The following is a 20,351-nucleotide window of genomic DNA, read 5'->3' as shown; positions in this document are numbered from 1 at the left end:
AATAATATGACAGTTTAAATTCTGGTAAGCGGAATAACTGAAAAATATATATATTTGTAGGAGTCATTGAATATTCCCTTGCAAACCACCCAGAAATCTGTGACTTTTTGTATCCAATACTTCACTGTTCTTAATACATCTTTGTTTGGCTCTAATAATGTAATTAACTTTAACTGTATTTTTTATTTTACTACTGTAAACGCTGCAAAGAACAGGGAGTGGGAAGAAGAGGACTAAGTCTTGGTGGTTGCGGAACAACAGAACAGTAGTGAAGATGATGTTGAAGGGCAAACCTGGTCTTATACATCTTTGTTTGACTTTCCCTAAAGTCCAAAAAAAACTATTCTGCTGAACCCTGTTTCCTGTGCTCGTACAAAGCTCACAGTCAAGATGTACAAAAACCATAGAATAATGTGCAAAAAATAGGTCAGACAGAACTAAAATAGAAGTACAAGTTTAGATGCGGCAATCATGCACATTTAAATGCCACATAGTTTCTATGACCTCAGATAAAGGTATTCGAAAGTATGGATGTAAATATGCTGATGGATACGTGTGCTATGACTATTCTTTAAAAAGGTAAAACGTGCCAAAAAATTCTTCTCACGCAGAATCAGCCTTGTCTCAGGAAATTACTGAAGACAATTGCAATTGTGCCAAGTTTTGTGCTGCAAGCCTTGCCAAAGAGTTAGGAGACAAAAACAATTCAGAACTTGCCAGAGAAGTAATGGACCTGAAAAATTTGGTCTGCCAATGGATTTTGTTATGGCTTACATAAAAAAATATGCTTGACTAATGGCTTTCACCTCAGTATAAAAAGTAGCCGGTAAGAACTCACTTCTGATGCCTAGGAGATCAGATCTCACCCTACCTTTGAACTCTGGGAAGCTTGAAACCAAAGCAACCGTCACCAGCTCAATCAGTTTCCAACAGAGAAGAAGTAAAAAAAAAAAATATGAAAGCAGACCGAATAAGTCATGACCCTGGGAAGCTGTTGCTGATAAACCTTTATGGTTTGGCAAGATCTGTAGATGAAGTCACAGAATAAATAGCACAGGTGACAGGAAGAGTCCCACAACACCCATTTGATAGATAGAGCCGAATATGGCCCTTGTGGGGGAAGGTAGGATATGCCCCATGACAAATCCCAGCATATTTTAGATGCACCTCCAATTCTTTGAACATAGTAAGGTGGAAATGTGCTTCAGAGCCTGTGACGGACTCTTACTACACACAAGGATGGTCAACTATGAAAATGGTGGGAAAACAACAGCGGGTATTTACAGGCTTTTGAGCTAATAGACATTGAGTCAGAAGTACTGAAAGCAATTCTCCTACCAGCCAGAGGTTATCTCAGCAGCTGTCTCTAGCAGCTTACCTTCTCACTGATCAGGAAACCTGGGTAACACTGGCTGACTGGCCATTTGAAGTCCGCAGTGGTGGTAAGCTGTGAAGATGAGGAAGAGTTGGGTACAAGCAACTAGTCACTCTACTAACTTTGTAGCTGTAAATGTATTTTGAGAAAAATCGAGAGAAACCCACAACCAATGAAAGGAGACTCTGGACGAGTTTAGGCCACAAATCACACTTAATCTTTGGTCTAACACATGCACAGTAAAAAATCAACATGACTTGCAAGATGGAAGAAATCTTAAAACTAATCTGGTAAAAAGAAATATTTAATAAAAGAAAACTAAGAGCTCTAAAATCAAGACGGAAATGGGCAAAACAATACATAAGCTGCAATCACACTGATCGCTGATTAACAACTTCAGAGGAAGCAAAACAAAGAAAGTGATAAAAAAGGTAAGGGTGGAAAGAACAAAAAAAATAAGAACAACAATCTGAATTCCGAACTTTAAAAAAAAGGGGAAAAGAAAATTAAAGAAGGGATGAACATAGGCACACTTAACAAAATCTTCAGTGAGGGAGGACAGGGGTAGCAGAGAGAGCTTTGGCAATGTGTAGGTGAGAGAGAAATGTGAACTTTTAACAGGACATGTTACAAGAGCTGAAAACATCAGCATGGTGATCTAGGTAACAGACGTCTCAGCTAATTTTAAGAGCAAATGTTTACTGTGAAGGATTGAGAAAAACAAGGAGGGAGAGGATGACAAGCCCACAAGGGCCATGTCTCAAATACAATAAATGTACACTAAGTAAGACACCACACTGAGACATCCACTATAAAAGGAGTGTCTGGCTGAACATACACAGTCTACCAAGAAAATATAACGAGGGGCAACCATGTCCCAGAAGGATTCTGGAGTGAAGGGAATGGAAAGTATTATGAACTAACCATTTCAATTAATTACATCTTCCACACAATGTCAAACTAAAATAGGTAAACACAAGAGCAAGTAACAATCAACTCTCATTTATTACACCTCATTCTCACTAATCTCTACAACTGTAAAGCGACTGATGATTTTTAATGTTTGCAACAGCTGGACATAGAATTCACTCACCCACACTGAGCTCCCTCGACTCTAGGCTTCAATAGTTCCAAAATACAGGTAAGGTAAATGATAGTGGTAGCACAGTGATTGTAATAGCATTAACAGATTGTACAACTATCTAAGAGGAGGAACACCCGGGGTTTGGGGCATTCGCCGTAAAGATTACTGTTACATCTACTACTGTGCGAATGCAGGTCGTCAACTTGCTTTGATAACTTTAATGCAGGGTCTACGTGCCTGGGATGATATGTCCATCTAGCACTCCATCAGGTAATACACCTCCAATAATGAGGTGCACAAAATCATAACTGATTATATAGTGCAGGCCCAGCCTAGCTGGACCCTCGTGACTGACATGTTAGTTAAGGAGCACCAGGAGAGTCACCATGATCTCCTAGTCCTACATCTCATTCAAAGCCCCTTTCAAGCACTCAGCAAAAAGCACTTAGGGCTGTCATATTGTGTTAGTGGCAAACAATCCATATTTAGTACTGTATAATAAAATCTAAGTTAAAATCAAAATACTAAAATGTATTACACAATCAAAATAATCAATTGCAAACATTTATCATGGGGGATGAAAAGAGAAAGGCCATCAGCATTGTTGCGAACCTTATCCTTTCCTCATGAAGTAATAGACATATGTATGTCCGAAGTGCTAGTCACAATTCTAGGGGGGCAGTGGTAGGACACACACACACGCACACATCCTGGATTACCGTATTTCAGATTCTGCACAATCATTTTTGTCTTCCTGTCCCTTCCATGACTGTGCCCTTAGTCAAAGGAAGACCACTTGATTTTAGATATTTGTAAAACCGCCTAATTTTTCCCTCTAGATTGGCCTTTAAATAAAACTGGAGTGAGTCCATTGTTCCAGTCTGACAAATGGACTGTAGTCACTTAATCGCCATGATCATCGCTCACGTGCCCAGCTCTTTCCAACACTTGTATCCCATTTTTTATCACTCTCTTGTACAAGAAAACCTCCAAATAATATCCACTCTCTCAATATGCACTACTCTCTCTAGTGTACATAGATCTTTCCTCATATTTTTTTAATATATAGAAAACAACAATAGGAAGCAGGGATACAGGAATAAGAAGCTAAAAAGAGGCAGAGATTGCAGCTTGAAGATCAGTAGAGAATGAAGAGTTGAAGAAAATTTGCATAAAAATGTGACTGAAGGGGGGGCATAGCCAAGATGGCATCTAGCTAAGACGCACTTTCGAAGCTCTCCGCTCCCACCGGTCTACTCATAGCATTTCCGGCATCGCGGGGTGCCGATTCTAGCTGGGGGCGCCGATTCTAGCTGCCCCCCCCCCCCCGGAGGTGCGCCGCTGTCCAGGGAAAGTGCTGTGTTGATACTGACGCCACGGTGCAGAGCTGAGCCGTCACAGGGGCAACACCCTACAGGACAGCCATTAGTCTGGGAAGGTCCTCAGCGACTCCGGCGGGGAAGCGAGCAACCGGCATACCGTGGCAGTCCCCCGTGTGCCTTGGGGGCTGACGTAACACATCTCCACAGCGGTTCCCCCCCAAGCGGAACCGCAGCCGATCCACAGCCAGAACAGCAGGTGTCGACCCGGGTCGCGACGATCACGCGAGACCCCGGCGCCACAACAGCATGCAGGCCTCATCATCGTGGGTTTGAAGAGGGAGTGGCTACTGCACCTGCAGCCCATACGCGCCCCGGGATCCTCGGGCTGTCCGCCCACCTCCTCTTTCAAGGGCCAGCGGAGTAGCTTATGGACAGTATCTTGCCTGGAGTGTCTGCAGTCGGTGTGGTCCCGGCCGGCAGAGGGGAGTGCGCGCGGGGCCGTGCCACACCCGTGAGGACCTGCAACCTGGACTAATCATCTGCCGGGCCTCGGAGGTGAGCGCATGAAGTGGAGCTTTCTGACTGGGCGCGCTATCCACAGGCCCAACAGGGGAAGACAGTTGGGCCCCACCACGTCGCAATCAGCCCTTCTCCCTCCTAAGGCACCACTCATCATCTGGCACTAGACCGACAAGCTCAACCGTTAGCGCACCGCGTCTTGGGGCGTACGGCTACTTCCCGTCCGGAGACGCAGTGGGCCCCTCCACGCATTGCCGTGCCGGCTGGGACTCCACGGATTCCAGTTGCTGCCACTCGCATCCCTTGCTGACTATGGAGCCTTGAAGCACGAGTGCAGCCTTGTGGGCCCTAGCTGCGAGATTGACACCATCTTTGCCGTGCGGAGGAGACAAGGCCCAGAGGTATGCCCTCGCAAGTACCAAGCTTCCGCTGTGCTGTGCATGCGGGGCGAACGTGAGGGGCTTGCGCGAGAGGACGTATAGCGGTAGCCCTCTGGCCTAGCGCTGCTCCCCACTGTTTGTTCACAGCCTTTTTGGTGGGCGGGCCCCTGTACACTTCACTCTCACTCAGGTCCTGGGCTCTATGTCTGCGGAGGTAATGGCTGCCCCCAAAGGCAAAAAGGACAGATCTGTGAAGGAGCTGTTGCTCAAGTCTACTCAACAGCCGGAACGCCAGACGAGCCCGGGGAGAGCAGACGAGACAGAGGGGAACGAGGGCCCGGAGGCCCAGGTCAGCCCCTCCTTCTTGGAGTCCCTCTTTTCCTCCCTCCGAGATGCCCTGGCAACCATGAAGCGCGACCTTCAGGCGGACCTGCGGGACATACGCCGTGATGTGGACTCACTTGTGGAACGAGTGCACACATTGGAAGAGCATGAAGCTGGAAGGGATGAGGAACTGGAGAACCTCCAACAAGAGGTCCTCCGGCTGCAGGAGCTGAACCTGGACCTACAGGCCCATACCGAGGACTTAGAAAACAGGTCCCGTTGGAACAACAGTCGAATCCGAGGTATGGCGCATGACGACAGCGATGGCGATATAGAGGCCCTTGTGGCATCCTATCCTAGGGGAGCCCCCGGAGTTCACAGTCAAGCTGGACCGCATACACAAGGTGGGCCCACGCAGAGCAGCTCTTGCACCCCCAGCAGACATCTTGACCTGTGTTCACGGTTATCAACTAAAGGAAAGGATCCTCCGCGAGTCTCGACGGAATCCAAACCTCACGCATCAAGGCCAGACGCCCACTTTATTCCAGGACTTGGCTGCTTCCACGCTGCTCAAACGCAAGTCTTTTCGGCCGATTACGCTTCACCTACGTGACTCTGGCATAAAATATTTCTGGAGGCACCCATTCTGATTGATCTTTTCCTACAAGGGAGAGCTAAGACAAATTTGCTCGCTACAAGCAGCCTATGTTATGTTATGTTAATTAATTTGTAAAGCGCAGCGGTTACCCTGGGGTGTCCTGGCGCTAGTTACCTATCTTTTCGGCCATCGCCAATAAGGAGTTCTAGTTATTAAACAGCCAAGTTTTCAGAGTCTTTCTGAAAGACAACAGATCAGGTGAGTTTCTGAGTTGGGCCGGAAGATCATTCCACGCCTTGGCAGCTCCGAAGACAAAGCTCCGTCCTCCCCAAGAAACCTTTTTTTGTGGTCGGAACGGTCACCATTTTGGCTCCTGATGAACCTAAATTTCTTGTGGGTATGTACCATTTAAATTGTTTCTGCAGATATTCTGGTCGAATACCATGAAGTGCTTTAAAAATGGTACTCAGAGATTTAAAGAGCACACGCTTTTTAACCGGGAGCCAATGTAACTTTTTAATTTAATTGGAAATGGTCGCGAATTTTGGCACCCCAGTAAGTAATCTGGCGGCTGCGTTTTGTAGCCTTTGCAATTTATTTAAGTAGCATTCCTGAATGTTTAAATAGAGGCCATTACAATAGTCAAGCCTTGACAAAACAAGGGCAGTGACCACTGTTTTCTGACTCCCTGCTGACAAGAAAGGCAGGATCTTCTTCACAGTCTTTAAAACAAAGGCAGTTGATGAAGAAACCGAGTTGATTTGGTCGACAATTATTCCCAAGTTTTTTACTTTCTTTACCGGGGCAGGGAGTGTTCCCATTGTAGCGGGCCACCAATTTAGATTCCAGAAATTAGGAGCATTCCCAAAAATTATCACCTCTGTTTTATTAGAGTTGAGCTTCAGGCAGTTTTTTGCCATCCAGCCACTCACTGCCACCATGCATTTATGAAAACGGTTGTCCATGCCCCCCTCCTGTCCTGGCCGAAGAGACACCACAATTTGGGTGTCATCGGCATAGGATGTAAGATCAAATCCCAAGGTCTTAATAATAGGGGCCAGTGATGAGACATAAACATTGAACAACGTCGGGCTCAATGGCGACCCCTGCGGAACCCCGCAGGGTAGCACAAAAGGCCTTGAATGGTATTTACCCATGGATACCACTTGAGATCTGTCCGTGAGGAAAGATTTTATGAGATTCAGGGCCTTGCCCCGAAGTCCGCATGACTTTAGCCGGTCCATCAAAAGATCATGATAGACCAAATCAAAGGCCGCGGACAAGTCTAGTAGGATCAGGGCGGCCTTTTCTCCTAGATCAACAACTTTCCTGATCTCATCTGTAGTTTTTATGAGGGCTGACTCCGTACTGTGGCCACTTCTGAAGCCATATTGGGTTGGATCCAGGGCCTGGGTTCGATGGAGAAATGCACCCAACTGTGTATTTAGTGCCTTTTCTATCATTTTTGCTGGAAGGGGGAGCCTAGATATTGGGCGAAAATTAGTGGGATCAGCCGGGTCTAAGTTAGGCTTTTTTAGAAGGGGTAGAATTGATGCCTTCTTCCAGAGCCTAGGAAAGAGCCCGGTATCAATCATGGCATTAAAAACCGGTGTCGGTGCCATGCTGAAGGGTTCTACTGCTAGTTTGGTAACAGCCACTGGACAGGGGTCATATGGTGACCCTGATCTGGCAGTTTCAAGAAGACAACGTGTTTGGTTTATGGACAAGTTCTCGAATTTCTCGAGGACTGCGACAGGAGCATTGATGCGCCCCAGATCATCCTTCTCCCAGTTGCTTCCTACTGCAGTTGATCCGTTGAGTGCCGAAAAGATCACTTCTACTTTATCCAGGAAGAATTTGGCAATCTGTTTGCAGAGTTCCTGACTAGGCTGTAGTGAAACCGGGCGTGGGGAGGAGAGATCTAGGACAGTTTTGAATAATTCTTTGGCTGAGTCTTTTGCCAGCTCAATTTTATTGACAAAGAATTTTTGCTTAGTGGCGAACAAAGGTTGCTTGTAGTTTGCTAGGCCCTTTCTATAGGCTAACTTTTCTACTTCCTTGTATTCTTTCCTCCAGGACCGCTCTAGGCCTTTACACTACAAACTCCTGGGCATTAAGTAACCCGCAACGGACCAATCGAGCCAGAATTCCGGACCCCACAGATGCCGAAGCAGCCATGGCTGGACCACAATTAAACCCCCGAGCTCTACGGCGCGTCCTGACCCAGACACTATGGCCAAGGAGCGTCAGGCAGTGCTGTCATCCCTCGTGGGAGCATCTTCAGAATGAGGTGGACTCTTGCCATTCGCATGATCCTTTGAAGGGGCACCCTCGCCTCTAGCTGATGGTGTTGATAACTCATTATGGGCCTTCTGGTGGGAGCGGGGAGCTGCGGGCCTCGAGTACCCTTTCCTCCTTTTTCTAAGAGCAGGACGCTTTGGACATTGACTTTTTCCACTCTTATGTTTTTGTCTCTAATGGGGTTTTGTTTCGTACACAGTTGGGGTCTCCTCCCCCTTGCTGAATCCTTATTGAGCGCAAGCAGGTCGTCTACTAATGCATGTCATCAATGCCTCACTTGGAATGTTTTGACTCTGATCTGTCCACAGGCTGCCCGGCCCATCCAGTGTAGGTGAGTGTTAAGATTCTTGCGCTAAATGTGAAAGGGCTTAACAACCCTATTAAACGTAGGGCTATCCTGTCTTATCTGGAGAACTCTTGGGCCCATATTGGCTTATTGCAGGAGACCTATTTGAAGCCCAGTGACACTCACAGAATGCGTTCCAAGGCTTTCCCACACCAGTACTACTCTTCCCTTCCAACCAAAAGGGCCGGAGTGGCCATCCTAGTTGCACGTACATTTTCTGGGAGGGTAGGGGCCAAGGTGATGGAGATTAAGGGCCGGCTCTTGGCACACTCGGTGATCATAGGAGGGCACACCCTAACACTGGCAACTATATACGCTCCTAACGAGGGACCGTAGACTGTTTTACATAAAACAATAGGTGACTTAACCTCCACATCTGACCGTCAAATTTTCCTTGGGGGCGACTTGAATATCGTATTCGATGGTCAGCTCGACCGCTTCGCACAGAGGCAAGGATCAGCGGGTGCCCTCTCTGAAGCTCACTGCCGATGGCTACACGATCTAGGTTTAGTGGATCTGTGGCGGCACCCCCACACGCTCGACTACACCTTTTACTCATATACCCGGGGGACTTACGCAAGACTTGACTACTTCCTCACGTCCCGCTCTCTCCTCCCACTAGCGCAATCCTCAGGCGCTTTCGGATCACGCGGCCCTGACCCTATTGTTTCCCCCCATCACTAGACCACCATACGCCTGGAAACTTAGAGATACACTCCTACATCGCTCTGAAGTAGTCACACGCCTCACAAAAACGTTGGAAGATTTCTTAGCTGTAAATGATACACACAATACTTCCATTGTCCCTCTCTGGGAAACGCTAAAATTAGTAGCCCGGGACGATCTCATAGCTACTTTCCCCGCAGGCCCGTAAAGAGAAGAGGGACGAGCTTTCCGAACAAGTGCTAGAATTAGAGGGGATCCATAAAAGGACGGGTGCCCCTCAAATTTGGAGGAAATTAAAAGGAGCTGGGGCACAACTGTCCAGCCTTGACCTTGATAGGGTGGAATATTCTGCGCGTTGGTTGAAGCATGCATTTTATACTGGGGGGACAAATGTGGCCACTTACTGGCCCATAAATTGCACGCGCAGAGACAGACAGAAACAGTCCCACTCATTTTGACTGGCGAAGGCGACGACCATACACGGGGCGAGGACATAGCAAACACATTTCGCGACTTCTATGCCACTCTGTACTCCGCACAGCCCCTACCCGATCAAAACCCCTCTAGGTACTGCCAGGACATAACACTCCACGCTGACAGCAGACCGGGTAGCGGCCCTGGATAGTCCCATCAGGCCTAAAGAAGTTATCTCGGCTATAGCTCGGCTTAAACTTCTTAAATCCCCCGGACGGGTTCACCGCCCTTTTTTATAAAACCTTTTGCCACCTTGTGGCTCCAATATTACCACAACTTTTTTACTCTATTGATGACACCAGGGAACTACCAACTACCATGCTTCTGGCATCCGTGGCGGTGTTGCCCAAGCCAGGTAAAGACAATAGATATTGCGCCTCGTATAGGCCTATATCTCTCTTGCACATTGACTTTAAGATTTTTACTGGGATCCTCGTGGCTAGACTGGGGCCCTTGATGCCGGACTTAATAGATCCGGATCAGGCCGGCTTTGTGGCAAACAGACAGTGTAGCGACAATACCAGTTGGCTACACACCTCTTAGACAAGTCACACCGGCAGTCCAAGGAACATGTCTTCTTATCAATAGACGCTGAGAAGGCTTTTGATAGGGTCCGCTGGCCCTTCTTGGAGACTGTCCTGGAGCAGTTCGGGTTTGGTTACCGCTTTCGCCAGTGGGTCTTCAGTGGCTACAGACGTCTATCAGCTACGGTCAGAGTGAATGGTTTCACCTCTGCACCCTTTAACATCACCAGGGGCACACGGCAGGGCTGCATGCTCTCCCACTTACTGCTCGCTCTTTACATGGAGCCCCTAGCTCAGAAGATGCGGGAGAACCGGCTGATTCAGGGAATCCTCTTTGGAGGAGAGCGTCATACCGAAATGGAGGAATCTGCAGCGGCTTCTGGCTTTAAAGTCAATGTAGCATAGTCTCAAGCGTTGAGCAAACTACTATCGCAGCCCTGGCTCGGGCGTGCCCTATTCAATGGAACCAAAAGGTGATGTCCTATCTGTTGTTCCTCTCCATAGCTGAGACGAAGTCCCTCAACTAGGACTCCAAAGGTGGCGACCATTTAACCTATCATGGCTGGGTAGAATAGTGACCCTCAAAATGAGCATACTCCCCAAAATTCTACCTCTCTTCCAAACCCTGCCGGTAGAACCCCCGCCCCGGGTACCTTGAGGCAACTCCAATCTGAATTGTCTCCTTTGCCTGGACGGATAAGAGACTGCGAATGAACAGGGACCTGAGCTACAGTCCTCATGAGGAGGGGTGGTTGGGGATATCTGATCTTGCCCGCTACTACAAAGCGACACAACTGTGGGCTCTCCTAGAGTGGGCTCAACCGGAGTCTTAGAAGAGCTGGCTCTTCATGGAGCGAGCGCTTGCGAAGAGGGCTCTTTGGAAGATACCTTTCCTCCGCAAGGCTAGCAGACCTCCGGGACGATATAGCTCTCCTGTGGCCCGTGCCACACTGAAAGCCTGGGACGCGACAGCCACCCGCAATGGCTTGACGACTTTCCCCTTGCCCCTGAATCCCATTACACAGAACCAGGATTTCTCCCCGGGCCTTAATTGGGATGTGTTTAGCCACTGGGATGCAGCAGGACGCAGGTCCGTAGGGTATTTTTTTTATATGGATGGTCCCCGTTCCTTTGAGGATTTTAAGTCTGATTTCCATATGCCTGAAACAGAACGTTACCATTATTTGCAAATTCGACATTGGGTCATGCAAACCCAAATCTGCCCGGGAGCAGAGAGGTCCCTTACTAAGTATGAGCGCTGGCTGCTCTCCAAACAGTCCACAAAGCGAATCATCACGGAACTCGACCATAACCTGCGCCCCCCTGAACAGTTGGCCAAACCAGCAGGCCAAAGACAATAGGAGGCAGAGCTAGTCCGGACTCTGACCCCCAAAGAATGGACGGATATCCACTATTGAGCCAGACACTCAGCATGTAATATAAATAGCATTGAAACGGCCACTAAGATCATGTCACACTGGTACCTTACAACCTCCCGACTTCACCGACTTCACAAGTGTGACCCTGATTGCTCTCCCACTTGTTGGAGGGGGTGTGACTCTGATCTGTTTTGCTGATGCTCTGCGAAGCTACATGACAGCTACCGGCCTACGACTTAGGCCCCTTGTCTCACTGCATTTTGTTTGTTGATAACTTAATAAAAAAAGATTTCAAATTAAAAATGTGACTGAAACCTAAAGGAAGCAATAACTGACTGTACCATGATGCTATAACAGGAAAAAAGTAAGAGTCCAAATACAGAACCCTAAGTAACACCAAAGTGAACATTGAAAGGGCTAGTCATTAAACTCTTCCAGCAAACTGAAATGGCACAACAAGATAGATAAAACTGATACCAATATTTGAGAGAGTCAGTGCTAAGTAGTTCAAGAAAATGAGGAAAGATGAGACCATAGGAAAGCTTGATGTGGTATACCTGAAAAAGAAAGTTTGATATACATAATAAGGTAGTTTCAGTTAAACAACCATTTACAATGCAATAGGTCTCGCAATGACATTATTTTGAGCTATTGCCATTGTAAATGGCAATGCCTTTACAAAAATGTAAAAGGCATTGTTATTTACAATACTAAAAGCAACACCTATTGCATTGCATAGCTCAGTGTCCGTTTAGACGGCGCTGCGCTTATTAAAGTAAAAAAAAAAAAAGAGCGTGTTGGGGGGCAGAGAGAGAAGAAAAAATGTCGAGACATGTGAGATGGGGAAATAAGGCATGGAGAAGTAAAAATAAAAGATCCAGTCTGGGGGTGTGGGGCCAAAATAAGACAGGGCCGTGTTGCCTAGGAAACCCTGCCAGGTGAATGGTGGACTTCCTGGAAATCCAGCAAAAAAAAAAAAAAAACATCTCTCTCTCTTTCTTTTAAAGCTGCTGGACTTGTGGATACTTTGTTCATATTTTGATAGATACTTTTCAAGAGCTTTTCCCTGCACCTGCTTGTTAGAAAATAAAAACTGCAGCACGTTGGATGGCCTTTAAAAAAAAAAAAAACTTTCAGATATGTGACCAATTCTGTAAACATCTACAACAGGCTGTAAACGTGCTCATCACCTCTGGAGACTCCTTAGCTAATCATGCGGACGTTCCCTGTAACATTTTCTTTTATTCACAACTTTTCTAATTTTTGAAACTCAACCAAAACCTGATTGTTAGGTGTTCTTTGACATAAATATTTCTCTCAAATGCACCAAACACTACATAAATAAGAGAAGACAGGTACCCCAGATATGGCGAATCGGGCTCTACTTTACATCTGGGGTAGGAGGCAGCTTCGCCACTAACGGTGCAGGTACCCCTCATATTTAACCATCTGCTAAAACTAACTTTCAGCTTAAAACATAGTATGAGGCAAAACGTTGGTGGTATACGTTGTGTGGTAAATAATTTAATTACCGGTACTTAATTTGATGCGGAAAATCTATAATAATAGCTCAGTAAAATAAGAGGCAGAATCCGTGGTATTAGAGGTTCGGAACGGGCTTTATTCCAAAATCAATTCGAATTGATGGACTCCATATTCCATCACCACGAAGGTTCAGGAAGTGAAGGACCCACTTTATTGACAGGTAATCATTTTTATACAATAGGCATTACAGTGAAACAGATGCAGGAGGCGTAACAATTGATAACAAAGATAAAACATACATGCGTAACTAAAGTGGGTGTAACTAGGCGTAACTAAAGAACGTCATTAGGTATGATGTCACAAGTAGGTGGCACCATGAAAGAATTTCGCAATGTCAGCAGAAATACTCGGCAGAGATGCGCGCGCAGCAGCATGACGTGCAATTGACGTGCAACTAGGGGGTGAAGGGGACTTGACATTTAGCTCTACATGTGGAGACAGAAGTCTGGGGGGTCAAGTCAACCTAATCCCAAATCATATCTAACATCCTATGTTTAAAGAACTATGTTATCCAAAAAGAAAGGTCTTTCGAACAAAATCTATTCTATACTGACTGTGAGTGCGTGTACAAGCGTCTAAGTGTCTACACTAGATGCGAGGGCAGAAATCTTCCATAGTAACAGGGCTATGAATTACTTGCATAAAGACAGAGAAGCCGGGCCTTTTGCTCGGTAGCTGGGAGAATGTTTACTTAAACTACTAGACAGGAATGCATTGGATGGGGAGCGGAGCAGATAATCTCGAAGGTGAAATACAGTTTTTGGCAGGCAGACAGGTTGAGTCAGGCACCGTTAGCCGCGCAGGGAGTAGGACAAAGTTCATGGATACAGATGCGAGCTCAGACTGGAGCTTTCAGAGGCAGAAGGCAAGAAAAGGCTTAATAGCAGAATCAGGGCCTACTCGCCTGGACTGTAAAATGGGATAAATGAACCATATAAAGCCGGTGGCCTTTCATACTTAGGAATAGAATATCCGGCCCATTCATGGCGGATCTGAAAGAGGGCATGTTGGCGGTGGACGCACATGTGTTTGCGTCTTCATAACTGGAACTGGAGGGAACATACATGTACTTGTGATTTATACATGAAACCGTTGGGGTCCAAGATAGGGGACATAACTGATCATAAAAATCCATATTTCCACATTCCCTCCTTGTCCCCTACTTGCCCTTAGGAGATATCAATCTTCATCAATCCGTTGATCTGTTCATATAGCATCATTTGTTCTTCTTTTTTCTTCTGGGATGAATGAAATCGTGGTGGTGGAATACATGATGTGGCACACAGACCACAAATCGCTGGTCCACATTGTAGGCATAAGCAGCAACTGAATAGTATGAGAAAGCCAATACCTAGGAAGGATAGGACCCTCCATCCAAAGGTTGACAATACACTCCAAAACCAACCGGACCAAGTCCAGGTGCCTGGATTCTGGTGTATCTGGCTTACAATCTTATGAAGGCGAGTTATGGCTTTATATACAGATGGCGAATTTTCTGGTATGAAAATGCAACAGCTTGATCCGATGACCCTACAAGCTCCGCCCCTATCGGCCAGGATGACGTCAAGGACAAGACGATTTTGAAGCACAACAATCCGCATAGCAGACTGCTCTTCTGTTAAATTGCCTAAGGCGGAAATAGTTTCGTTCACTACTGCTTCAAGGGTTCTGGTTAATCTACGTATCAGCTTACTATTGGTAACTGTACCTATATAGGGAAAGAGACCTTTATTGAAATCTGTGTATTTTTCCCATGCTGTTTCAGTGTAATCGACGATTGGGAGATCTCTCCGTTCTCTATTGTGTACTAAATGAGTATTTCTGTGATAATCAGGAGGAGCTAGGAAAACAGGTGGCAAAAGGAATCCGATGTAGCAGGTACCATCCCAATCTAGAGGCAGACGTATATATGCAGTCTGACCACATATGAAGTAGGAATGGCGAGAAGCTCTAAATGTAGACTTGCCTTGATCACTGAATTCTATTACAGTGGTGCATCTACTATGGCCCATATGTATGGAACCATTCTTTCTTACACATAATTCACCTTTGACTGGAAATACTGACATAGCGGGCAAAATTGGTGTAGCTTCGGATTCGACATTCAGGATCATGAGATTAAGCGTGAAATTCCCTAATCCATATACCTCATTTTCTAGATCAGTTCCTGTTCTTTTGGGAAGTCCCTCCTTGTTAGGGTAACAGACTTTAAGCAAAACTAAGTTCAGGTTTCCCCATACCCAGTTGTCTTGATAAACTGCGGAATTCGAATCTAGGGAATTAATTAAACTAAACCATGCTCCACAGGAGCCATTGTGTGTGAACGGATATGGAAAGAGAGGCAGAATTCCTTTATAGTTCTGATAGGGAGGGAGTCGGCCACATATCCAACAATTTGTAGCATTGCTAGCCTGATGGGAATGATGTAACATACTAATAAAAGTGTTATTGCGCAGCGCAAATCTATAGGACAACTCATGCGGGGGTAATTCACTAAAAGAGTGTTCAGCAGTAACATTGTAAACATGTTTAGAAATAGGATAATATATGTGCAACAATATACTTGCAGCGATTATTAAAAGACTTAAGAAAAACAAAATTAATAACGTCACTGTGCAATGACTACGCAGTGATTTACAGTACGCATGTTGTTTCAATTGCATTTTTCGGTTTCTTTCTCTATTCAGGTCTAGGGGATACATGTCAGAGACAAATTCGACCGATTCACCTTGGAGAGGACTTAAACAATCAAATTGTCTGACTTATTAGACCTTAGTTTTAGTTTATATTGTTCCTGATTACTCGGTTCAACCAAAGGAAGCTTTGAGTCAATCGGTGAAGACACGCGAGGTGTATCGTTTACTTCAGACGGTAGTCCATGAAATTTCTTGATATGACTTGAATGTATCCAGCCTTTGCGACCTTCGATCTTCACGGCTGTCCTCGTGGTGAGCAGTACGAGTTGAGGCGATTTCCACCTAGGATCCAGCTGAGACTTCCGGTCAAAGTTCCTCACTAACACCAGGTCCCCGGGAATTACATCATGGGGTTTCACCTCGGTGTTGTCGGGAAAGGCTGCAGCTACCTGTGAACAACAAGATTGTAGTGCAGACATCAAGGAAGCCAGGTAATCTGTCAGCATATTGCAGTCAACATCAGTTATTTTGCGTGGTATAGGCGTCCCCCACATATTTGGTGGTCTGCCAAAGACCACCTCATAAGGGGATAGCCCTGTTCGAGAATGTGCTACCATTCTCATGTAAAAGAGTGCAACTGGTAAGGCTACTACCCAGTCGACACCTTTCTCTCTACATATTTTGGACAATCTAATTTTCAGGGTTTGATTATGTCGTTCCACGAGACCTGCTGCCTCGGGGTGTCGGACACAGTGAAATTTCCACTGATAGCCTAACAAAAGTGAAACGTGTTTCATTAGTTCGGATGAGAACGGCTGGCCGTTATCTGAGTAGACAACACGTGGTAAACCGTACCGTGGGAAGAATTCTCGAACCAACTGTTTTGCAGTAGTCGGGGCAGTGTAATCTGAAACCGGGTATGCCTCTGTCCAACGGGAAAGAGCACAGACAACTACAAGAATATATTTGAATCCTCGACATCGTTCCATCTGGATATAATCCATCTGGAGGACTTCAAAAGGGTGATCAGGAGGCTGAAATCCACCTTGTTCTACGGGAATGCTTTTACCTGGGTTAAACTGACAACAGATCATACAGGTACGAACTTTTTGTTTAGCTGCTGCTCGTAAATGTTTGTTGAACCAAATGTGTTGAATGCTGTCTAGCATAGCTTTTTCTCCTAGGTGCGCTGGACTATGTACAGTATTAATGATAACTTGGACCATTGAATCAGGAAGGAACCATACAGATTTTTCCTTCGTCATCCATCCTTGATCCGTTTGGATCCCTCCTAATTCAGTCCATTTCTTTATTTCCTCTGGTGTAGCATGTGTCTGTATGTCAATTACGTCAAGAGCGGGATCCTTAACCATCATGCAATGTGTTGGTGTCGGGACTATTGTCTTTGTCATGTCAGATGTGTGAGTTTGAGCAGTCTGTTTAGCTGTTCTGTCAGCTAGATCATTGCCTTGGGAAATGATATCAGTAACTTTCGTATGAGCTTTACATTTCATAATTGATATTGCAGTGGGTAGATGTATTGCATCTAATAAGGCATGAATGAGGGGTCCGTGCTGAATGTGAGCACCGTGAGAAGTTAAATAACCTCTCTCTCGCCACAGCACGCCGAAGTCATGTACAACTCCGAATGCATAACGTGAATCAGTGTATATGTTGACTTTTTTATTCGTAGCTTGAATACAGGCTTGTGTCAGAGCGATGAGCTCTGCTGCTTGAGCGGACAAGGTATTTATGCGATTTGTTTCAATGACTTCAGTGTCTGTTGTGACTGCGTAAGCGGCCACTAGCTCTCCTGTACTTGTTCTCATACATGAACCATCTACATACAACGTCAGGTCTGGGTCTGACAATGGGACGTCTGTCAAGTCTTGTCTGGGTTTCGTCGTGATAGTGATAACTTCAATACAATCATGTGCAAGTGGGTCTGTTCCGTTTACTGGTAACAGTGTGGCAGGATTCAATGTACTACAACGTCTGATTTCTATGTGTGGCTGAAACAATGTTAATTCGTAACCGGTGAGTCGTGCTATAGTCAAGTGTTGTGTTTGTGTGCGGTTCAAGAGAACCTCTACTGCATGTGGTACTTGTACTGTCAATTGGTGTCCTAACACTATGGCATCGCTTTGTCTGATTGCTAAAGCTGTCGCTGCCACTGATTTTAGGCACGCAGGCAGAGCCTGAGCTACGGGATCTAATGTACTAGAGAAATAAGCACATGGTTTGTGTGATCCTGCTTGTTCCTGTGTGAGTACTGACAAGGCAGTACCTTCGCGTTCTGTAACAAAGAGTGTAAACTGTTTATTGTAACATGGTGTTGCTAAAACAGGTGCTTGACATAAAGCTTTCTTTAGGCTTTCAAAAGCTTGTGTATGTTCCTGAGTCCAAGGGAGGACAGTCGATGTGGCTGCCTCCTGTGTTGTCAACTGAATGAGTGGTTTTGCTAGAAATGCATACTGCGGGATCCACTGCCTACAATATGAAGTGAGGCCTATGAAAGCCCGCACCTCCTTTTGTGTCTTGGGTGTTGGCATGTTAGCAATTAACTGGATGCGATCGGGTGTAAGCTGCCTTCCCTCCTTGGACAGCGAGTGCCCAAGGTAAACAACTCGCTGGACACAGAATTGCAGCTTAGAAGGGGACACCTTGTGCCCCTTTTCGGCCAAAAATTGTAAAACCGTCAGTGAGGCTTTTTCACATTCAGGTTCGCTTCTAGCGGTGATCAGCAGATCATCGACATATTGAAGCAGGGCAGTGTTGACTGGCATGTGGATACTGTCAAGTTCTCGTTTCAGTGCTTGGCTATAGATGCTGGGGCTTTCTGTGAATCCTTGAGGTGCCCCGTGTGAATTTAAAGCTTCGTCCATTTAAACTAAATCCGAACAAGTATTGGCTTTCCGGATCTATTGGGACGCTGAAAAAGGCATTCTTGAGATCAATTACAGTAAAGAATGTTGCTTCGGAATCAATGGCTGTCAGTAATGAAGAAATGTCTGGGACTACGGGGTATTGTGGTACAATACATTTATTTAATTCGCGCAGATCAATAACCAATCGATATACTGGCGGGGCTTTTGGGTCAGTTCGTTTAAGAATCGGAATTATCGGTGAATTACATACATTGGAGTCGGTTTCCACAACCACTCCTTGGGTAATAAGCTCGTCAATGATTTGCAGTAAAGCCACTACAGCATCTGGGGGTAACTTGTATTGTCGCATTCGTGGTAGTACCACTCCTGCCTTTAGTGTGACTCGATATGGTGTAATGTTCATGCAACCAACATCTGTAGGGCCTTGTGCCCATAGATGTGTGGGTAAAGTCTGCAGTCGGTCATCCATGTCTCGGGACACATAGTGCCCTTTGAAATCACGTAAAAACAATCTTACTCCTTCCGGAGAACAACATATTATAGCTCCTAGGGCTTTCAATGTTTTTATACCCAACAAGTTTTCTGGACATGATTTAGTAAGTAATAAATCTGTAGTTCGTGTCAAGGGACCAATCGTAAGTGGAAGAGGCTGGGATACTTCGTTAATGATAGGTTTTCCTGAAAAGCCAAGGGAAATATTCTGTGAGCCTGAGAGGGGTGCCCCTGGAACTTCACTACGTTTTATGGTTGTTCGGCTTGCCCCTGTATCAAGTAAAAATTTTCTATCTTGGCCTAATAGTTCACTGTGTACATAAGGTCCTTCTTGATCTACAGGGACCTCGATAAGGGGTAAGCCAACTTCCCTCTCTAGGCTGTTTCATGAGTATCGTTGATAATCAGGATAGTCATACTGTGCGGTCTGGTACATCTGTTGTGTCGTTGTTTGTGTGGCAGCAATAGGCTGCGGTGGTGGAGCTGACATAGACTGTTGCGGAGCTGGCATGGACTGTGCATGCTGCGGAGCTCCTTGTTGGTTCTGATCCTGTCTAAGTGGCGGTGGTCTTTCTTTTGTATTCCCTATGGCGATATTATGTTTTAAAACTGGACAATCGTGTACATAATGACCTGGCTGTTTACAATAGTTGCATGTCCCTTTTACAGGACCTGCTGAAACACTGGACTGTGTCATACCCTTTTTATGACCGTCAGCTGGAACTGTCTGGGAAACTAGCATTTTCATTTTCGTGTCTTTCATGCGTCTTTGTTCATGTTCTTGTTCCTCTCTAATTCTATTGTGATGGTACTGTAGCATTTGTAACATTTGTGACGGAGTGTTACCTTGCCATGTACTCTCGAATTTCAATACTCTATTCTTAACTTGGGGCAAGGAATTTTCAACTAATTTTGTCACAAACAGATGTGGATACGATTCGCTACTTGCTTTTATTCCACTATTGATACCAAAACATTTTTCAAATCGGGAATAGAAATCACTAGTGTCTTCATCTGGTTTTTGTTTACAGGCTGAGATTGCACCCCAGTCTTCCTTTTTCGTAGTTAATAAACGTGGCAGTACCTGTACTAGTAAACCTGGTAGTGTTTTGGTCTTTTCCCCAAGCCCTGAACCTGGACCTCAAGCTTTTTCTTCGTTTTCTAATGCTGTCCAATCTATCTTCTGGTCTCCCACCTCCCAATCCTTTTCCTTGAGTTTTTCGTAAATGCCCGCAGGCATTAATACCTTCAATATTGTCATAATGTCGGGGTAGGTATATTCTCCCATGAGTAACATATCTTAAATTTCACGGTGGAAACCCGCTGGGTCTTTGTCATGACTGGGTACCACTTTCTTCATTTCTAATAGTTCTATTTTAGATATGGGTGTGTATACAAACACACGTTTAAACTGATTGTCCTCACCTTTTATCGGGTGGACTTCGCGTAAGGGATTCTGTCTATCCATATAATACGTCGTTCTTTCCTTGATGGGCAG

The 20,351-nt window shown here is 45.6% G+C and overlaps 1 protein-coding gene across 3 annotated transcripts in view; it reads right to left on the bottom strand.

Moving 5' to 3' along the window:
• The window catches only part of TRIM59 (tripartite motif containing 59), a 134,808-nt gene that overhangs the window by 98,095 nt on the left and 16,362 nt on the right, over positions 1–20,351 (bottom strand). For 2 of the 3 annotated variants that reach the window (XM_085634716.1, XM_085634712.1), the window contains exon 2: positions 1,379–1,447. The exons of the other annotated variant lie outside the window; for it this stretch is intronic. Coding sequence is in view for 1 of the 2 variants with exons in the window: in XM_085634712.1 (XP_085490838.1) it covers positions 1,379–1,447 (69 nt within the window). In the remaining variant the exon portion in view is untranslated. The remainder of the gene's footprint in view (positions 1–1,378; positions 1,448–20,351) is intronic. 3 annotated transcript variants of the gene reach the window in all.

Source organism: Triturus cristatus, chromosome 11, assembly GCF_964204655.1.
Source record: "Triturus cristatus chromosome 11, aTriCri1.1, whole genome shotgun sequence".
Classification (NCBI taxonomy): Eukaryota; Metazoa; Chordata; class Amphibia; order Caudata; family Salamandridae; genus Triturus; species Triturus cristatus.
This window is presented reverse-complemented; position numbering and strand designations above follow the sequence as displayed.